The 19,875-nt window shown below is 54.4% G+C and overlaps 1 protein-coding gene across 3 annotated transcripts; it reads right to left on the reverse strand.

Annotated features, from left to right (window-relative positions):
• Positions 1–168: 168 nt before the first annotated feature.
• SDCBP2 (syndecan binding protein 2) lies at positions 169–11,333 on the reverse strand. Of its 3 annotated transcripts, none has more exons than XM_008256191.5 (9): positions 11,198–11,333; positions 6,069–6,140; positions 5,681–5,738; positions 4,764–4,864; positions 3,777–3,935; positions 3,155–3,330; positions 2,899–3,070; positions 826–917; positions 169–604 (listed from the first exon to the last, which is right to left on the reverse strand). In XM_008256191.5, exons 2-9 carry the CDS (start codon positions 6,120–6,122, stop codon positions 550–552), a joined length of 867 nt encoding a protein of 288 aa, XP_008254413.1. In that variant the 5' UTR covers positions 6,123–6,140; positions 11,198–11,333; the 3' UTR covers positions 169–549. The 3 variants fall into 3 exon arrangements, with proteins under 3 accessions (XP_008254413.1, XP_069908084.1, XP_089164267.1); XM_070051983.2 differs by having other exon boundaries at positions 6,069–6,180; positions 11,198–11,213; XM_089308141.1 differs by lacking the exon at positions 11,198–11,333 and adding an exon at positions 7,443–9,035.
• Between the last annotated feature and the right edge of the window lie 8,542 nt (positions 11,334–19,875).

Below are 19,875 nucleotides of genomic sequence, written 5' to 3' on the forward strand. Positions count from 1 at the left end.
GTCCCCCCAGTTCCAGCCATCCCTGCGCCAAGCCAGCAGGCAGCAAGTGACGGACAGAACCAAATCACCGCTCTTGGGGGCAGCGACGCAGCCTGGGTCAGTTTCAAAGAAAACCAGCCCTGGCTTGTCATGAGACAATGCATTTCTGTGATCTTTGAGAAGAAGATCTTGTTTGAAATCAAATCTTTAATCAAAAGACAGTGAGGATTACGGCTGCGTGCAGACCGTGTGGAAGATCACATAAGGGCAAAGCAACGCTCTCACCGAGAGTTCTCAACACTGTTTTCCTGGTTCAGGCGGAATCTTGAAAAGTGTGCAGCTGGCTGCCTACATGCCCAGCATTTAAACCAGGACCAAGTGCCTCAGCCCAGCCAAGTGTCTCAGACTCCCAGGAGAGCTTTGTGCATAAGGGAAGGATCCCTTCCCGAGCTCATGTCCACCCTCCTGGAATGCTGCCCACCCCTACGGTGGCCAGCTGCAATCTGTCTGTCAGCCCAGGGCAGCTGTCCCCACCTGCAGGACGGTGGGCAGGCCCGAGGCCTCGTGGCTTCAGACATCTGGGATGGAGTGGTCCATGGTGCGGTGGAGCAGGGTTGGGGACAACCTGGAGATAGCAACAGTGACAGTGGGCAAGGCTGCCAGGTCCTCCCCCTGCCCACCCCGCAGAGCCTGTGCACCCACTGTGGGCCTTCACTCCCAGATCTGAGACCAAATCTCCATCAGCCAACAGCCCCCCTTGGAGGAAGAGAAAGAGGAGGGGAGGGCAGGGCAGGCCCAGCTGGGCCAGGAGGTGCAAGGTGAACTGCAGGCAGGTGGCAGGCTTACCTTTTGACCATGTGCTCATAGATCACAGAGGGGATGATGGTCAGGGTGATGACATTCCCAGCTGTGCCCAAAATCTTTGTGATATCTTTGTCCTGAAAAGGAAACCAGTGAGCAGTCACTCTTGGGAACCAGGAGCCTGGGCAGCTCTGCAGGCCCCTGTATGGATGCTAGAGGGTGGCACTGACACCTGATGCCAGGCTGCCTCCGACCCTGGCAGGTGAGGTCTTTCTTGAGCAAGACTGTGGGCTCCCACCTCAGGACCCAGGTCAAGTAGGTGGGCCGCTCCCCAGACTCTCCTGAAGGCACGGGGTGCACACATGCTGTGGCCCCAACACACAGCACAGCCACAGAAACCTCATTCTCCTTCCCTTTCCATCCTATCTCTCTGGCACCAGGAACACTTGGGTTCTGGCCCAAAGCACAAGGGAGTAACCATCCAGTGGGAGACATCAGGTGCACCTGCCTGCCCTCGGACCCTGCTGTCTGGCCAGCCTGATCCAGCCTGGGGACCCCCTTCCTCTTATGTGTCATTGACAGAAGCCCCTCAGATCATGGTGAGAGAACAAGAAACGAAAAGGCATGGCGGGGGAGGGGTTAGCCTAGTGGTTAAGACACCTGCGTCCCACAGCCAAGTACCTGAGTTCAAGTCCTGCCTCCAGCTCCTGGCTCCAGCTTCCGGCTAATGCAGACCGTGGGAGGCAGCAGGTGATAGCTCAAGTACTTGGGTCCCTGCCACCCACATGGGAGACCTGGGCTGAGCTCCTAGCTCCTGGCTTCGCCTGGCCCAGCCCCTGTCACTGTATGTATTTGGGGAGTGAACCTGCAGATGGAAGCATTCTCTCCATCTCTTTCTTTCTCTCCTGTCCCTTTGCCTCTCAAATAAATATATAAATGATTTTTAAAAGATAATTAACAGTTACTGAGCAAGGAGTGCCAGACAGTCCAAACCCTGAGGCTAGGGCCTGGTAGAGCCTCTGGCCCCGACTCCAGCCGAGCGCCCTGCACTTCGCACCTGTGCCATCCAGATATGCTCGCCTTAGTTGTTCCAGAACAAAGAAGAAGGTGTGCTAATAAGGACTGGTAATGGCCACAGGGTGGAAATACCAAACTTTGCAAAGATAAACAATCCCGAGACGCAAAGCTGCAGTGGCCCAAGCAAAGGATGAATCCAGTCCCTAAAAGCAGGCCCTGTGGTGCAGTGGACAAGGTCATGACCACATCCTGGGCCACCAGTGAGAAGGACAGAGCCACAGCTCTGAATGGCTGCTCGGAGAAGAGCTGAGATCACAGAGCTGGAAGCTTTGAAAGGAACAGGGGTCTCTGTGGTGGGAAAGCTCAAGCTGTTCAGAACCTGTAACCCTGAACAGACGTTTTAACTCTGGTGAGCTTCCTGGGCAGCACCCTGCCCGACCCTGGACGACGGGCCAGGGGGTGGCAGCAGGAGACACCCTGGGCAGGCGTGAGCCACCTGAACAAGTCTCCAAGGCAGTGAGGAGCCTGCCAAGCACACAGAGGCAGACTTGTGCCTGGGTGGCTCGGTGATGGCCCCAGTGGGGAGCAGACGACCAGATGAGAAGACTGAGCCATGCAGGCCCTTCTGCAGAGGGAGCTGTGGCTGCAGGGTGGGAAGGGGCACTCACAGAAATCACAGGCCAAATGAGGAGCCACTCTCGGCTCATGTGGTGCTGGGTTCACAGGTTCGCATGGCTCCTCCCTGCCCGTGGGCCCAGAAGACGCTCGGCCTCCAGCCCTGGCCCTACACCCCCTGCTCCTTCTCACTTTGTAGCGATGCAATACCCCACTCCTGAGACACGAGCACCATTTTCTAAAAGACTCCTATGAACAGGGGTATGGAGGCCACCACCAAGGGCCACCAAATGAAAGGGGTGGCCATGCAGCCCGCGGCCACCTGGGCACACTCGTCCTCGCCTTCTTCCCGTGGCACGGCTGGCCGCCCAGGTCAGTACACAGCTGCTGTCTATTGAGTGCTCCCTATGTACTGGGCACCCTGTTTTGTCTCCTGCTCACGGCAGCCTGAGGGTGTGGAAGCAGCAGCCCTGCGGCGTCGCCTACCTTGAGTCCGATGACATTCTGCCCGTTGATCTCACACACGTAGTGGTTGGTGAGCAGCCCATTGCGGGCTGCGGAACTCCCTTTGATCAAGGAGGTGATCTTGCCCTTCTTGATGAAGAAGCCCACATGGCCTGCGCTGTCCTTGTGCATGGTCACAGTCCGCTGGAATGGCCTGGCGGGGGATACATGGTGAGCTGGGCCTGGCTAGGGACACAGCTTGGGTCACACTGAGCGGTCCTCGGGCCTGGCCACTCACCTGTCACGAACAACCATGACGATCTTCTCGGCTAACGCCTTCTTCAGCACGCGGTGGACTTTGTCTGTGCTCCACCCGCTGCAGTCCTGCCCGTTGATCTGCAGGATCTGGTCCCCAAAGCGCAGCCCCACGAGGGACGCGGGGGTGTTGGCCTGAACCAGCTGCACAAACACCCCCTGGGAGAGGCAGGGTCCCAGAGTCAGTGTCCCTGGTCCCACCTGGGCTCAGAGCACTCCTCCAAGCTGCGGCTTTCCGCCGAGTGCTCCTGGGGCTTACTGGGTACCAGGACCACAGCTCCCCGGCAGGTGCAATGGTCCCCTGCTCCTAGGAGGAATCACTCCCAACTGCACAGCTGGGAGGAGGGGAGTCAGGATTTCACACCTGGCCAGAGGCCACACCCTAACCACTGTGCCACACGGCCTCTCCCAGAGGCACCTGGCTCCCACAGTCTATGGAGGATCGCAGGGAGGGTCACAGGAGGAAGGCGGTCTCCGACGATCACGGCCCATGGAGGGTCTGGTGGAGGGGGTGGAGGGGTGGGGTTCCTGCCTCCAGCCAGCACTGGGGAGCAGCCCTGGGGGCCAGAGTGCCGCCTGCTCTCGGGCTCCGCCGGGCCGCCTACCTTGTCGATGGCGCGCAGCTGCAGCCCAATCTTGTCCTGCTCGTTCTTGCACAGGTGAATCTCCCGCACCCCAGGCTTGATCTCCGCACGCCGGACGCCCAGGTTGTTCCCGGACACGGGTGCCACTACCTGGCCTGCCCAGGAGCCAGAGACGGCTACCTGCAGACAACAGGAGGGCAAAGGGGTTAGCCCGGCCCTCGGGGGCCCCCTACCACCGGGGTCACCACGGATAGGGGTGTGGATGGGGAAAGGAGGTGGAGTGGTCCCGCCCCCGCAGCTCTTTTCCGCAGGAGCCCAGGGGAACGTGGCCTCGTGGGGCCACTAGGGGGCGTCAAAGTCCACATCCAGGGACCGGGATGCAGGAAGGGGACTAATTTCCAAGGGAAATTGGGATCAGGAAAAAAAAGTTTAAAACCACTTAAAATGGAAAATAAATTCACAGCAAATAGGTGCAATTGGGGACAGAAGGACTCAATTTTATTTTTGTTATAAAAAAATTAAGCTAAAAGTATAAAAACTTATCGACCACTTCCCCTTAAGAGGCAGGGCGAGGTGGGGGTGTCCACTCTCCCGACTACTCTTAAATAGCACTGGAAGACCCAGCCCGCGCAGTAAGGAGGAAAAGGGGCAGCGGGCATGCAGACTAGAAAGGGAGAAATAAAACATGACATCGTGGGTGACAAGCCCCTGCCCTCTCAGGTCTTTCTGTCCACGCAGCTGCTCCTGTGTCACAGGCAGCCTGCACTGGGGGACACCAGGCTTGGGCTCTATATCGCATCTGGCAGCCTGAAGCCAGAGGTCAAAGGGCAGGCCCCCACAGGAAACCATGGAAACCCCAGGCTGCTTTTCATGAGGGCTCACAATGGAAAGTGCATTGAGAAACAGAGCCCCAAGAATCCTGGGGGAAAGAGGAGACAGAAACACAGGGACACAGGAGGTCTGCCGGAGTGGCAAGACCAGGAAGACAGGCAGGAGGCGGATACGCACCGTGCTCCCCTCGGCGCTTGGAGACAAGCTCTGCTGGACCTCTTGGCTGGAGAGGGAAAGGCCCATGTAACTATCCAGTTCCGCCAGGTTTGGGTACAAAACTGGTTGGGGAGGGAAGCAAGGAAGCAGAGAGGTGTTACTTGAGGGTGTGGCCACGACCCTTTCTGCCGCACTCCCGTGTGGCCGTGCATTTTTAGAAGAGATGGAGCGTGAGGATGCTGTTTCCTCCCAGGACTGCCACGGGTCCCTGGGAGCGCTCATTCCCCAGGGGCACTTGCTGGCGATGTGGCCTCCTCTGAAGATCTGCAGGGCAGGCGTCTGCCTTTGTCCAGGGCTGGCCTGGGACACCAAGTCCATCAGTTACCACCTTGGCATTCAGCTGTGACTGGACATGGGACACCAAGAATAGTGCTGGCGCTGAGGCCTCAGGACATCCACAGTCTGTGGCTGGGAGAGGGCAGGTGTCTGACCCAAGGGTACCCCCACCCCAGAATGTGGGGGAGACAGACCACACTGTGGGAGGGCGAGCGCAGGCCCTGAGTTCAAGTTTGCCACCACAGGACCTGCATCAGGACCACCTGAGCACCTCCTGGGACCTCCCCAGGGTACAGGGCTCCTCTGATCAGAAAGTCCTTGTCCTCACTAGGCCAGCTTTCCCGGTGTCCCCTTAAAGGCTTCTGGTGAGGGTGGAATGCATGCGAGGCCATGTGCATGGGTAGCGAGTGAGAGATGAGCACCTGGAAACCGCCAGAGGATGGGAGGCCAAGGCCTCGGGCTGCTACCGCCCTGCCCCAGACCAAGGCCTCCCCAGCGCCTCAAAGCCTCTCCCGGTGCCCAGGACCCTCCAGGATCTACAGAGCATTCAGTGGGGGTGGGGCAGGGAGAGTCTTACAGGCTGTGGGGTGCATGAGACTCACCTGGAGACGTGGAGGTGGCTGCCGCCGGGAGCAGCAAGGCAGGCATCCTGGACTGGGCCTGCGGAAGCACGGGCAGTGCGGTCAGCTGCGGGTCCAGGCAATGCATGTGTGGACAGCTTGGGGCGGGGCCTGCGTGCCCTCAGAGCTCACAGAGACTGGCTTCTGCAGATGTGCCCATCCCCGGGAGGGGGTTCTCCTGGGGCCCACACTCCCCAGGTATCACAACCCAGGTAGCAAGGCCCATCTCTGAACCAAGTTCTGAGCTCCAAAGTCTCAAGGTGCCAAACCCTCTCTGGGACCACAGGGCAGTGGGATGGAGGGAGGGAGGGGCTTCCAGGCTGGAGCATGCCAAACCCCATCCACGCACATCCTGTAGCAGATGGCTTACCTGGATGACCTGGTCCACCTTCAGGTCCTCCAGAGATGGATACAGGGCGGACATGGCTGCTCCCTGAGACACCTGCAGAGTCCAGGGCATGAGGAGGGGTGAGGGTGCCAGGCTACACTCAGGCGGGACAAAGACAGCCAAAGGTGTTATTATCCCCGCTTTAGAAAGGAGGGCACTGGGGTTTGAGCCAGTCTGTGTGGTTCCTGAGCCTATGGCCTTCCCTCACAAAATTCCATAGTAAGGGCAGGCACTGTGGCGTAGAGGGTAAAGCCACTGTCTGCAGTGCTGGCATCCCATATGGGCGCCGGTTCAAGTCCCAGCTGCTCCACTTCAGATCCAGCTCTCTGCTATGGCCTGGGAAAGCAGTAGAAGATGGCCCAAGTCCTTAGGCCCCTGCACCCGCGTGGGAGACCCGGAAGAGGCTCCTGGCTCCTGGCTTGAGATTGGCGCAGCTCTGGCCATTGCAGCCAATTGGGGAGTGAACCAGCGGATGGAAGATGTCTATCTCTATCTCTCTGCCTCTCCTTCTCTGTGTAACTCTTTCAAATAAATAAATAAATCTTTAAAAGAAACTCCATAGCATCATGATCCTCTGACACTGGGCTGTAGAATCTAGATCCTGGGCCTACCTGGGACAAGCTGGAAGCAAAGGGAGATCACGAACTATATGCTTTCCTGCATGCCCCAAAACTCAGATGCACTAGCGTGGCCTGGCTACTCAAGCCAGCAGGTGTGCAGGGAGAATAATGTGCTGTGCTCCAGGCCTGTTAGGAGTGTACGGGATCGGGATTAACCACTTTGTCTGTCTGCATTTGTAGATGTCACAGCGACCCCACAGTTGCAAACAAATATGTTTAGTCATTGAGTCAAGAGGTCAAATGGGTGGGAGTGCCACAACCCACATCAGAGTGCCTGATTCGTCTTGGCTGCTCTGCTTCCAATCCGGTTCCCTGCTAATGTGCCTGAGAAGGATGATGACCTAAGTATGTGGATCCTTGCCACCCATGTAGGAAACTAGGAGGGAGTTCCTGGCTCCTGGCTTCTGCCTGCTCCAGTCCTGGCTGTTGCCAGCATTTTGAGAGTGAACCAGCAGTTGGCAAGATGTCTCTCCCTCTCTGTCCTGCTCTCTGTCACTCTGCGTTTCAAATAAATTTTTTCTTAAAAGGTGCCAAATATAAACTCCTGGAGCAGTTCAGTTGCATATTGTCTTCCAATAAATCCAAACCCACTGGTAAATTAGATACAAGCGTGATCGGAAGTAATCCAGTGTGAGCGTTTACATATTCTTTTATTATAAATTATTTTCATTTTCTTCATTTCTCCTTTATAAAGACATGACATCCTATTGACATCGATTTTTATTTATTTTTTTACCCAGGAGTCGTCGTCGCCTGTAGCCTCGGGCTGCACCTGCTTGTTCCCTAGATCTCTATTTGCAGTTTTGATAAGTGGCATCGGAGAGAGCCCCGAGGGTCTCCAGGATCTGCCCTCCACTGCTGGCCTCAGACTACCCACGCGTCACACCGCTGCACGACCCCCAAAAGACTCCGCCTACCACACTTTCGCCATTCGAAACGGCGGAAAGCGCCTTCTGCCGGTTGCTATGGGCTACGGCGCCTGCGCAGAACCTCCGCTAGCTGCGCGGTGGAGTCTGGGGCGCATGCGTTTCGCTGCCAGCCTCAGAGCGGTTCCCAAGACATTTTGCGGCCGCGCGGAGCGGAAAATGTCTTCATTCACGCCGCTTGTGGGGCTGGCTGGGTGGGTCGCTAGAGCCTGCCGGGCCTCAGGCTTTCCAGGCGCCCATGGGTGGCGCCGGCAACCACAAAAAGAAATCAGGTAAAGCGGCAGAATAAGGGATGGCAAGGCTAGGTCGGGCTCCCTGTCCCCTTCACCACGTTGGAGGTTACGCGGGTCCAGTCGCGTTCCTAGGGGGCGAGTGGGCCCTGGCTCTCACGCACCTGGCCTCTGAGCGCTATTTACTGCCCTTGAGGGAGCGGGGTGCATTGAGCCGTCCCCTCCTGACCTACATACAGGCTTCTGTACTGAGGCAGCCGCGGGAGGGACGGAGGCCGAGGCTGTGCGCCGAGCTCCCCCTGCTCGTTGCTGGTACTGAAAAGGAAGCCCCCCTGGCTCTCTGGTTTCGGAAGCTCCTCTTAGGTGTGTTTCCTACCCAGTGTGACGTCACTCTTTCTTCTCGTCTCTGGGAACCGGCTTTCTGGCATGGCTTTGACTCCCGACGGAGGGCAGAGCTGAAAATGCCCCGCCTTGCCCCACGGGGATTCACCTTGGCTCCCTGTGACTTGAGTGTTTGGGCCCTGCTGCCCACGGAAGGGGACGGCCTGATGGCTTCCCCCAGTGAGACCAGACCCTTTGCCCATTATAAGGCATGCAGGCAGGCGGTCAGGAGAGAGTGCATGCGAAAGGCCACGGCAAACCAGGAAGGAGGACCCTGACTGGGCCTTGCGGGATGGAGGTTCAGGCTGTCGGGGTGGAGGATGCCAGTCCAGAGATAGGGAGGCCCGTGCCTATCAGGGAGTCCTGATGCCTCCTGCAGGTTATTTAAAGGGAGCCCACAGGTTTTGCCCAGCAGCGCTACCAACCCACAGCATCCCCGCCAGAGCCACCTCTGGGCTGCACCAGAAATGTGGGAGTCCCCCTAAGCTCCTGCCTGTCCCTCCTCTCGAAGCTACACGCAGCTCTTGCCCTGAGGATAAATCCTAGACTTCAACCTGGCAGTCAGATTTCCACACCGTCATTCCTGGCGACGCCCGTGGGCTCACCTCCTCCCTCGTCCAGCTCTGTGATGACATTCATTCCAGACTACCTGCGAGTCCTGCGTGCAGCTGGCTAGCGCGTGCCTCCCAGCTGTGCAGGTGCTGTTCCCTCTGACTTGAGTGCCATTCCTGCCTTCCGCCGCCGCCTGGTTCATCCAGTGAACTCTTCTCCCCTCTTCAGTTCTCACCCTCCCCCCAGATCCTCACACACACACACCTGCCCACAGAGGTCGGCAGCCCTCCACACTCCAGACCACAGCGCCTCACATATTTATCTGTTAATCCTGCATTGTGTAAATGTTCATTAAGCACCTACTGTGAGCAGGACCTGTTGCATTTCCTGGTTTGGAATTCTCTGTATTTGCCTGTCTCCCCCACTGGTCAGGGATCATCACTCATTTATGAATTGCCAGTGCTAATACAGCAGGCGGCTGGTTAATGTTTCTTCAAGGACTGGAAAAGCAGACAGAGAGGGAAAGAAAGCCTGAAAGTCTCTGTGTTTACTATCAGAGAGTGAAACCTCCCTGCTGCTGGACACTGCCCCCGGCCCAGAAAGGGAGAGGACATGCCGCCCTGGCGGGGGAGAGTGGAAGGCTGGCCAGCTCCTCGGGAAGAGGGCTCTGGCTCTGCTGCTAAGAATTGCCTTCCGGGAGAGCCCAGCAGGCCCTTCCCTCCAAGAGGAATTTTCCTTCCCACAGCCGCTTCCAGGTCTCCTTCCGGCACTCCTGTACGGATGAGCTCCCACTAAAACAACGGCAAGCGGGTCCCTGGGAGATCACCAGGGCTGAAAAGAAAAGGGCTTTCAGGCCTCAGCTTTGAACTTGGAATGAGAACACTTTGTTCCAAAGAGCTGAAGCTGTGGGACTCCCACCTGTTCCTGTGGACAGCTCATCCATCCTTGGGAAGACAGCGTGTGGGAGGGAAGCGTGGGTTAGAGTGTCAGAGGAATAGCTCCTGCAGGGCCAAATTAGCCCAGGGAGTTGTGAGTTGGAATAGAAAAGGCTGTTGCTAGGCCACGAGCATGCCCCCCACCCCCACCCCAGAAAAAAGCATCTACTTCACAAATCACATTTCTGAAGCCAGGTCCAGAGGAGGTAGGGTAGGAGCAGGACAAGTTCAGACGGACTGCCTGTGACCTGCAGAGAGGAGCGCAGGCTGGCTCTGGGGCATCATTTCTGCCTTTAATAAGGGTAGCAGTACTTGCACCATAGTGCTCCACAGATTGATTGTTTAAGAGCTGGTGTATGGGAAGCAGTTAGCACCGTGCCTGGCCCGTAGTAGCCATTCAGTTCTCTGTTCTTTCATTCAATACATAACTTCCGAGGGCCTCCGAAGTCCAAGTGCTGTTCTCGGTGCCAGCAATAAGGCAGCGAACAAAGGGAAAATTGCTCCTTGAGAAGTGCCCTTTTCTAGTGGGAGCTGGGTAAATAAGCTTGTGACTGTGGGCTGTGGGGGTGGTGGGAAGTGCTGGGGCAGGGGGAGTGGAGCGGGGTTGGGGAACAAGAAAACCAGAAGAGCCTCATTTCAAGCGAGGGGGGCACATTGAGTAAATGCCTAAAGAGATGGGAAGAGCACCCCAGTCTGAGGGCACAGCCATGCAAAGGCCCTGGGGTGGGAGTGCCAATTGTATTTAGAGAGCATTGGAGCAGGGAGGCTGTGCCAAGGGGGAGTAGAAGTAGTGAGAGGGTCCAGATGCTATAGGGACTGTGGTCATTGCGTGGACTTGCATGTTTACCCAGGTGAGGTGGGAGCCACTGGAGAACTGAGAGCAGCAGTGTTGTGGTCTAGCTGATGTTTGAGACTAGACTAGGGGCAGAGATGGAAGCAGGGAGCCCAGGTGAGAGATAGTGGTAGGTTCTGTTACTAGCTTGGGCCCTGGCCAGCAAACAGCAGGTTCATTTAAGCTCCCTGTTCCTAGCCCCTGCTACGTGGAGGCGGCGTATGGCTCACCATGTCCATCACCTCATGCAGTTCTCCCTACTGGCCCGTTTCCAGTCTCTAGGTGCGAAAACCACTTCTGAGAGAGGGAAAGGCCCTGGCCCGCTTCTCTAGCAGGCTTTTCCTTATAGTGGCAAGGAGACGGTTGATAGAAAAACAGCTTCAGGCAGAGAGGGAAGTAACGAGTGGAGGTCTGGGGTCGCGGAAGCAGCCTCGGCTTTGGGCTTTCCCAGCACCCACTTCAAGGAGCAGAGTGTGGGTCCCACCGCCTTGAGCACAGTCGTAAGGACCTGGGTCCTCATAATGACCATGCAAACAAATCCCCAACCCTAAAGCCCGACCCAGAGCTGAGTGAGGAGAGCACACCCCAGGAGGGGAGAGGCAGGTCTTGCTTACCCAGCTCAGGCCAGCTCTTACCTGCAGTCGGGTGCTGCTGTGTCCTCCAGCCACTGCCGAAAACTGTGTTCTCCCACGAAGGTGATGGCCCTTGTCCCAGCTGGTTCCTGCTCGAGTAAGGGTGGTACCCGCCTCTTGTGCAGTGACTCACTTGGGCTGGGCTGGGCCCAGCTGAGGCCCTGTGGCTGGGTAAACATGGCAGGTGGCAAGGCCCAAGGAGACCTTTGGCCTTTGTCTAGGCTGAGAGCTGGGGCTGGGGCACCCACAGCTGCCGTTGAGCAGGCTATGAACCAAGACCTCTAGGCCTTTCCCCGAAAAAGCCTGCATCCAGATTAGATAGCTAGTCCTGCTGATCATGGAGAACACAGTTGACCAGATGGATATCCAAGCTCTGTAAAGAATGGCCATACCAAACCACCAGCCATCTGGGCTGGAGCCCACCACAGGAAATAGATGGATCAAAAAGTACCCACAAGTCCTCTTTTGCTTCACTTGAGCACTAAGGTCTTCGCCTCAGTAGGAGCATAAACTTGATGTAGCGCACAGCTTACGGTGGAGCGTGTTTCTGAGCTGTGTCTGTGTCAGCTGCTGCCCACTCGTACAAGAGATGTCAAGAACTTCCCTTCTTACGTGTTCATCTCCCCCTAAAATAAGATGACTTTACCTGCCTGAGTGCTGCGGAAGGGGTCACGCCGTTGGGAATAATTTTTGAGTTATTTATGGTCTCTTCATTTGCTACGAATAAGTTACTCTGGACAACAACAACAACATAGTTTGTAATTATGGCCATAATTCGTAACTGAGCGTTCTCTCCTCTAGAAATCTGTGACCTTGAGGCCTCAGAGCCTTAGACGGCATTGCTTCCCGTTGGGGAAATGTAGGGAACCCAGATGCCCACCCCTGCGGCCCAGCTGGAGAAGTCGTCTGCGGAAGATCACAAGGCTGTGCGCTCTGCGGAGGAAGACGCTCTGAGGAGGCGCTCCTGCCCTGGTGAGAGTGGAACTCTGGCGGTGTGACTGCGCTCACGTTCTGTTTTTGTTGTTTGGAAAGTAAGTGTGGCACTGCGTGAAAGGCGCAGTCTCAGTGGGCGTGGCCTGGCAGCTTTTAGCTTACATTTGTGTATGCCTGTTTCTGGGTAGTGGTTTTGTTTTAGATTAGGAATGCTTAGGATTTTGGTAAGGATGGAGCTGATTCGTGGTTTTAGGAGAGAATTTACATTGGTTGTCTCCTGTAGGGGCACTAGCGAGCTATGTGCTGGGTGAGGGGATTTTAAAATATATTTTTTTTCCCTTGAAAGGCAGAGTTACAAAGAGAGAAAGAGAGAAGTACTCCATCCATTGGTTCAGTCCCCAAATGGTCGCAACAGCTGGGACTGAGCTAGGCTGAAGCCAGGAGCCAAGAATTCTATCCAGGTCTCCTGTGTGGGTGGCAAGGGGCCCAAGCACTTGGGCCATCTTCTACTGCTCTCCCAGGCACGTTAGCCGGGGGCTGGATCAGAAGTGAAGCAGCCAGGACTTGAACAAGTGCCCATATGGGATGCCAGTGTTACAGGCAGGAAATTTTTTTTTAAGTATCTTTTTTGGGTACTTTTCAAATTCTAAAAACTTTAACTGTAGTACTTATTCCCTGAAATAATCATATAAAGGTAGAGTGAAATAGGAAAGGAGGAATCTAGTTTAGATCCTGATCGGTTTGGTTGGTCAAGGGTGCCTGTCACACTTGGTGCCCAGGGAGGGACTGGAAACTCATTTGCTGGGGAGTCCCTTAAGACATGACACAGAGCACCCACTCGGGGTGAGGTGAGTATCATACTGCTCACCAGGCCAGGCAGGCCCACGTCACTGTCCCTGTGATGAGCCTGGCAGAGTTGCAGTAGCCTTGGGCCTCGGCTCTGAGCTCAACTTGCCTGGGACAGCAGCCAAGAGTCCCACATAGGAAGCAACAGGGACAGGTCAAGAAAGACATCACCCCTGACTGAGCACCTGCTGCCCAAAAAGAATAGAAACACTGTCCCAGCACCCTTCTTCCTCTTTAAAAAAAAAAAAATTATTTATTTGAGAGGCAGTGTAACAGGGAGACCCAGAGAGAGAGAGAGAGAGAGAGAGAGAGAGAGAGATCGTCCATCCGTTCTTTCCCTGACCACCCCAATCCCACCCCCAAACAGGGCTTCTGTTTCCATCCCCTGGCCTTACAGCTGTGGCCAGCTCTGACATCTCTTATTCCAGCCACCAAGGAGCCTCTCCCATTGGGTCTGTCCTTGCTCGAACTCTTCAGTGGCTCCCTAAACTCCGGGCCTCTGCGGCCCCCTCCCTTTATTACCTCTTCATCCTCGTCCCCTCAACACCCATCCCTGCCAGGTCAGAAGCCTCCCTTTCCGACCCCGACCCCTTCTTCACACTTGTTTGCGCCATCTCTGCCTGTGCTGCCACTGCTGCTCCCCGAATGCCTGTCCCTGCCCTGCCCCATCCAGCCACATCCACTAAGCTCCTCAGGAGCCTCCCGGGTCCCCCTGCCCCCGTGGCCTCTGCCATCGTTGCCTCTGGGTCAGACTGCTGGTCCAGTATTTGAGAATAATCTTCTTACATTCTTGGGTCCCTTTGGCTACTAGTTGACCCTCAACTCCTTCAGGACAGGGTTAGTCTTGCCAAAATAAAACATGGAAACCATGCTCTGATGAGAGCATTCTTCTGCTCTGGAGGCCAGGATACAGCATACACCCTAACAGCACCCAGGGCAGACCTGAGCAATCAACCACTGCACCCCTTCCTGCTGAGACCAGAGACTGCTCTCATCGCAGTGCTGTGAGCAGCTGCTGTTACCTAGAATTGGCCCAGGGGTGAAATCCCTGTGTCGTCTGTAGTGGGTGTTCTATGGTGGCAGGGGCTTGTCTGGGGTGCTCATCCCTGGGGCCTAGCACCATGCCTGATGCAAGGGAGACGCCCAGTACTTACTGAGTGACTCCTAGAGAAGTCCATCACAGTTATAAACTTAAATGGTGCACCCTTATTTCACAGATGGGCTGGGCAGGCCGTCGACCCGAGTCCCTGATCTGTGACTTGCACAAGTCACCAAACCTCACAGAGCTGCAGCGTGCGCATCTCCCTGCTCCACAGGCTTGGCCTGAGGATTAGATGAATGAGTCATGTGAAGTGCCTGGGACACAGCTGACGTTTGATCAGCGTCCATTTCCTGCTTCCTCATGGCTGCAGGTTACACAAGTCATCTGGGTCAAGTGACAGCGGAGGTGCTAGGACCAGAAGGGAGACTGAGTACTGGGCAGAGAGGGCACTGCTGTGCACTTTGACCCTCTGCACTTAACCTGGAAGGTGCACCAAAACCCAGGCTTCTGTCGCCCCTGCTGCATCCACACTGCTGGGTGCTGAGAACAGGAGGAACGGCATTTATTGAACTTCTTCTGCAGGCTGGTTCCAGGCAGAAGCAGATCTCACCTGGAGTTCACAGCAGCCCCCAGATTCAGGGAGGGAGCACCTCACCCGAGGCCACATAGCCTGAGAGTAATGAACCTGGGCTTTGGCTGTGAACTGGCCTAGCTGCCTGGATCTAGGCGTCTCCCACACTTGGGCAGCTGAATCATAGATTTCCCTATAGAAGCCCACCAGGAAGTCCTAGGTAGACTCAACTTAGGTGGTAAGTGTTTAATCACATGACCATACAAGGCTGTGTGGCGGGCTGAGAAATGGAGTCTCTTGTCTGGTGACATTGGGACCTGTTGGTAAGGAAGCCTGGACATTGGATAAGCATGAAGCAGTCTCCACCAGCCTTGCCATGGTGTACTTAGGGCCCAGGCCAGCCCCTGGCCTTACTGTGTTCCTGAAACAGCCTAAGGACATCTACCTCCAAGAGGCAGCATAGAGGAACCCAGCATGGGAAATCTGGCTTTGAATCCATATTCTGCTTCTGTCTAGGCCTCAGTCTTCCTATCTATGAAATGAGGAGTCCTGACTGACAGGATTCTGGCTGGCTGAAGCTCCATCACAGGTTCTAAGCCAGCCTCCACCTGCCCTCTCTGCGCCTTGGTCCTCACATTTGTCCAGGGAAGAGTTTGGTTTATCTCTGAGGTTTAGCCCACTGTGCCATCTAAGGCCCCACAAAGGGCCAATCCAGTCCCTGCCGGGCCCCAGACCTCACAGGTACCCACTTCGGGCATTTGGTCACCAGAGATAAAACATCCTCCATGTCAGCTCTAGCCTTTGAGGGATTCGTACTGGTGAAGGTAACGCTGTGGCAACAAACAACCCCAAGGTCTTCATGGTCCCTTCCACAAAGCTTGCTTCTCACATGTCCCACATGCCCATGGAGGGTAGGTGGGGTCTGTAAGTCTGCCCACTCTAGGACCCAGCTGCTGTCTCAAAGGCTCTCAGTAGCCATGGTGGAGGGGAAAAGGTCTCCATCTGGCAAGTGCTCCAGCCTGAGGTGACAGATGTCACTCCTCACACCTCATTAGCCAGGTGACAGCCACCCAGTCACAAGGGGGCAAGGAAGTATCACCCCTGTGCACTGAGAAGGTAGGGAGTTTGAAATATAGATGGCATTATCAACAGCCTCAGGCCTCTGTTCTGGGCTCTGATCCCCACGTTTGCCAGGATAGGGAGAGCAGGTGTGACCTGGGGCTGCACTGATCCCCACAGGGCCCTACCCTGAGGAGGGGGTGGAGGTATAGAAGATACCAGGGGCCAGCATTGTGACACAGTGGGTTAAACTGCCACCTGCAACACTGGCATCCATATGAGTTCAAGTCCTAGTTGCTCCAGTTAGAATCCAAGCTCCCTGTAGGATATGGCCCAAGTAGTTAGGCCTCTGTCACCCACATAGGAGACCAAGATAGAGTTCCTGCCTCCAGGCTTTGACCTGGCCCAGCCCTAGTCGTCATTGCGTGCATCTGGGAAGTGAAACTGCAGATAGAATATGTTCTCTCCCTCTCTCTTCTCTGTAATTCTGCTTTTCGAATTAAAAAAAAAATTCTTTTAAAGGAAGACACTTGATATCCCCAGGACTGGGACTGTAATAGCCTGCAGGCTACTCTGGCCTGAATGTTGATGTTCCCTCAAATTCATGGTTGAAACCTAATCCCCTGTGTGACAGTGTGAAGAGGCGAGGCCTCTGGGTGAGTAAGCCATGGCCGAGAACAGTGCCCTTATAAAGGAGACCCGAGGGAGCCGTTCTGCCTCTTCCTCCGAGAGGACATAGTGCCTGGCAGAGAGCACCTCGTCCAGAGCGATGAGCAGTAGATTTCTGCTGCTTGTCAGTGACCCAGGCCAAGCTGTGCAGGGGAGCAGCCCGCTGGGCGGGATGCAACCCCAGCCAGGGGCCTCTGCCGGCACTGCTGTACAAGTGGGTAGTGTTTGCTAACCTGCAGGCTTTCCCTGAGGCTCAGCTGTGGTACAGGAGACATGGTGGAGCCTGACACTCTTGGAAGCTCTCTGTGGAAGACACTTGGTCTGGCTCAGTCCTTTGTGGAATCTGGGTGGGCAGATCTGAGAGCAGGAGCTCGGCTTGGGGGAGGCAGCACTGTTGGAAGGGCTTGCTCTATGACTGTGTGCTTATGAAAACATAAAACCTTCCTAAGATTTCTAGAGGATGATTGTTTATTTGGGACAGTTTTTGGTGAGTTGATGGAGATGGGGCACCCCAGTCCCTGACACTTGCCCCCATCCAAACAGAAGGGTTTAGGAGTTCCTGTGGCAGGAAAAAGGGGACAGGAGGTCAGCATTGAGAGACTGAGACTGCACAAGTACGGTGACCTCTGGGAATGTCCCCTGGAGGGTGAAACCAAGCAGGAGGGCCCTGTTAGGTTCTGACGCTGGTGCCTGGTTGTGATGGAAGAGCCAACTCCTCCTTGCTGCTCAAGTTGTCAGTATACTCCCTTGGAAACAGGAGGTTTGCTCCTGCGCAGTGTCAAATCAGCCTGGGGACACACAGGGCTTCCCTGCTTTTCGCCCCACCCCCACCCCTAGGGGATAAAGCACAGCAAAAGGCCTACCCTGGTCCTGTCCATCACCAAAAGAAACAGATAAGTTTGCTGTTCTGAAATCCCACACATGGCCAGCCCCGGTCTGCTGGCACAGTTCCTCTTCTAAACAGAGGAATGGTGGAGAGGGCAGCAGGACAGAGAAAGACCTCCAAGATAGGCACTGTCTGGTTAACCCAGGTGAGCCTGCCATTTACAGATTAGACAGACTGAACTCTGGGGGGTCAGGTGACTTTCCCATAGCAACTCGGCCAGTGGTGGCAAAGCAGGGGTCAGGAGCCACTAGCGGAGGAATACAGAGAGGCCACATAGCAATTCCATAGCAGAACCGTGATCCAACCACCAAACCCTGGCCTCTTGCCTGTTTGGGGAGAGGGAATCTGGGAAAGGCTGCATGATCTGAGAAATTTGCCAAGGCCCAGGCTCCAGGGGCTGAACCAGTGCCCCCATTCCCTGGCCCAAAGTAGCGTTTTGAAAGACACCCTAAGCAAGTGTCATGCCTTGCTTAGGCCACAGGTGGCCCTGCAGGCTTGGGCTTTTGTCATTTTCTGTTTTTTTGCAGGGAGTAAACAAATGAGTAGTACTGGGTCTTGGGACTCACTGTGCAGTGCTCGTGGGTGCCTGCACGGCGGGGTGGGGGAGGGCGCCACGGCTTTCCTGGTAGGGCTGTGGCTGCTTTGTTGTTTCTTCCTGTCCTGGGCAGGACGGCACAGGAAGGTGGGAACAATGGGCCACTGGCCGCTGCAGGATGCTGTGGTTCCTGAGATGGGTGGGGGAGGCTCTCTTGGCCTCCCAACCGGCACCAAGGCTGGGGAAGGAGGTCCCAGCGCAGGAGACAATCGAGATGAATGACTAACATTTCTGAGCTATTGCTGTATGCCAGGACCTGTGTTAAAAGTTTCAGGTGATGATCTCAGGGAATCTGCACCTTACTCCTACTATTAGTCCCATTTTACAGATGAAGCAATTGAGACACAGAGTTTAAGTGAAATGCCCAAGGTAAACAGGAGGTGAAAGTGAAATCTGGAACCAGGCAGTCTGGCTCCAGGGCCTGCACTTTTAACCACTGTAAATTAGGTACCTGCGGATATTCAAGCTGTGTATACTCTCATCATCTCCTCATTGGCTTTCTGTCACCGGCAGCATCAAGGTTCCACATGATGGACATATGTTCCAGATTTTGTCCCAGTGCCCCCCTAAAGTAAGTTTTTTAGAGTTAAAAGTTATGCAGGTACAGGCATTTGGCCTAGTGATAAAGATGCTGGGTCTCATGTCGGAGTACCTTGGTTCAAAACCCACCTCTGGCTCCTGACTCCAGCTTCCTGCTGATGCAGACTCTGGGAGACAGTGGTGTTGTTTCAAGTGATTGTGGTTCTGCCACCCATGTGGGAGACCTGCATTGAGTTCTTAGCTCTTGCCTTCAGCTTTGGCACAGCCCCAGCCATTGTGGGTATTTGAGACGTGAACTATGGGATGGATGATCTCTCTCAAATAAGTAAATAAAAATGGAGAAACAAACCCCAAATTGTAAACAGCTTAAGTAGTAAAAAACAAAGAAGAAACAAACTAACAGCAACAACAAAAGGGAATGGAAGATTGGGCTAATTCCTGGAGGCACATTAATACCACAGGATCTGTGGAACTTGCTTTCAAAGATGACAGTTCCTCCCATCTTCACATGTCCCCTTGCACCGCTGCTCATCCAGAACTGGGGTTCTCTTTTCCCATCGCTTGAATCCAGGTGCTGTATAAATTGCTTTGACTAAAAGGATGAGGTAGAAATTTCATTCTGCAACTTTTGAACCCAGGCTTTGAGAGGCCTTGCAGCTTTCACTCTTGTTATTGTAGAACAGAGGTCTACAAACTGGGCCATATTCAGCTGACTGCCTGTTTTGTAAATAAAGCTTTATTAAGCACAGTCATGCTCATTTGTTGACAGACAGTCCACGCCTACTTTAATGGCAGAGGTGAATACAGCAATTATGACAGAGGCTGTATAGTTAAGTTATTTACTGTTGTGACCCTTGGAGAAAAAGTATGCTGATGCCTCTTAAGACTTTGTACCATGGTGTGCAGAAGCCTGGGTTAGCTTGTAGAATAACACCCTGGGGCAAAGATGAATTGTCCCCAATAATACCCAAAGTGCCCAGTCCATGGGACTTAGTTACTGCAGCCCCGGAAAACAAATACAGTCAGGCAGAGTAGTTCCTCCTTGCAATCTTGCTAAGCTCACTTGGAACCTCTGAGAATTATTTTATTCTTGGGATTATTTTTTTTTTTTTCAAAATTGTTTTAGCTATTCTACTTCCTTTGCCTTTTGATAGGAATTGTGTTAACCTGTAGATCAATCTGGGACTTGCTATGGTGAGTCTTTCCAATCCTTGAACATGGTATGTCTCACATGGTCACACTTCTCTGGGGTCCTCCATCAGTGTTTTGTAGGTTTCAGCATACATGTTTTTTAAGCTTATATGTGTTTCATTTCTTTTGTGGTATTGAGATGTGTTATGTTGTTAATCTCCAGTTCTTTTCTAATATATAGAAATGCAATTGTTTGTGTGTGTTGATCTTAATGTGTTGCAGTCTTGCTAAATTCACTTGTAAAGCTGTTAGAATTTTTTTTTCTAATTCTTTGGATTTTCAGTTACGTCATGTGCAAGAAGGGACACTTTTATTTCTTCCTTTCTAACTGATATGCTCCCATGCTTTC

This window comes from Oryctolagus cuniculus, chromosome 11 (assembly GCF_051225735.1).
Source record: "Oryctolagus cuniculus isolate XC-2025 breed Fujian yellow rabbit chromosome 11, ASM5122573v1, whole genome shotgun sequence".
In the NCBI taxonomy this organism is placed as follows: domain Eukaryota; kingdom Metazoa; phylum Chordata; class Mammalia; order Lagomorpha; family Leporidae; genus Oryctolagus; species Oryctolagus cuniculus.

Bases quoted from the DNA above. Each gene is read 5' to 3' on its own strand.
- SDCBP2 (XM_089308141.1), bottom strand. From the start codon at position 7,523: ATGCCACTTATCAAAACTGCAAATAGAGATCTAGGGAACAAGCAGGTG. The intron at 5,739-6,068 runs GTAAGCCATCTG...GTGCTTCCGCAG, and splicing joins AGGTGGACCAGGTCATCCAG to GCCCAGTCCAGGATGCCTGC. The intron at 3,331-3,776 runs GTAGGCGGCCCG...TGCCTCTCCCAG, and splicing joins AGCTGCGCGCCATCGACAAG to GGGGTGTTTGTGCAGCTGGT.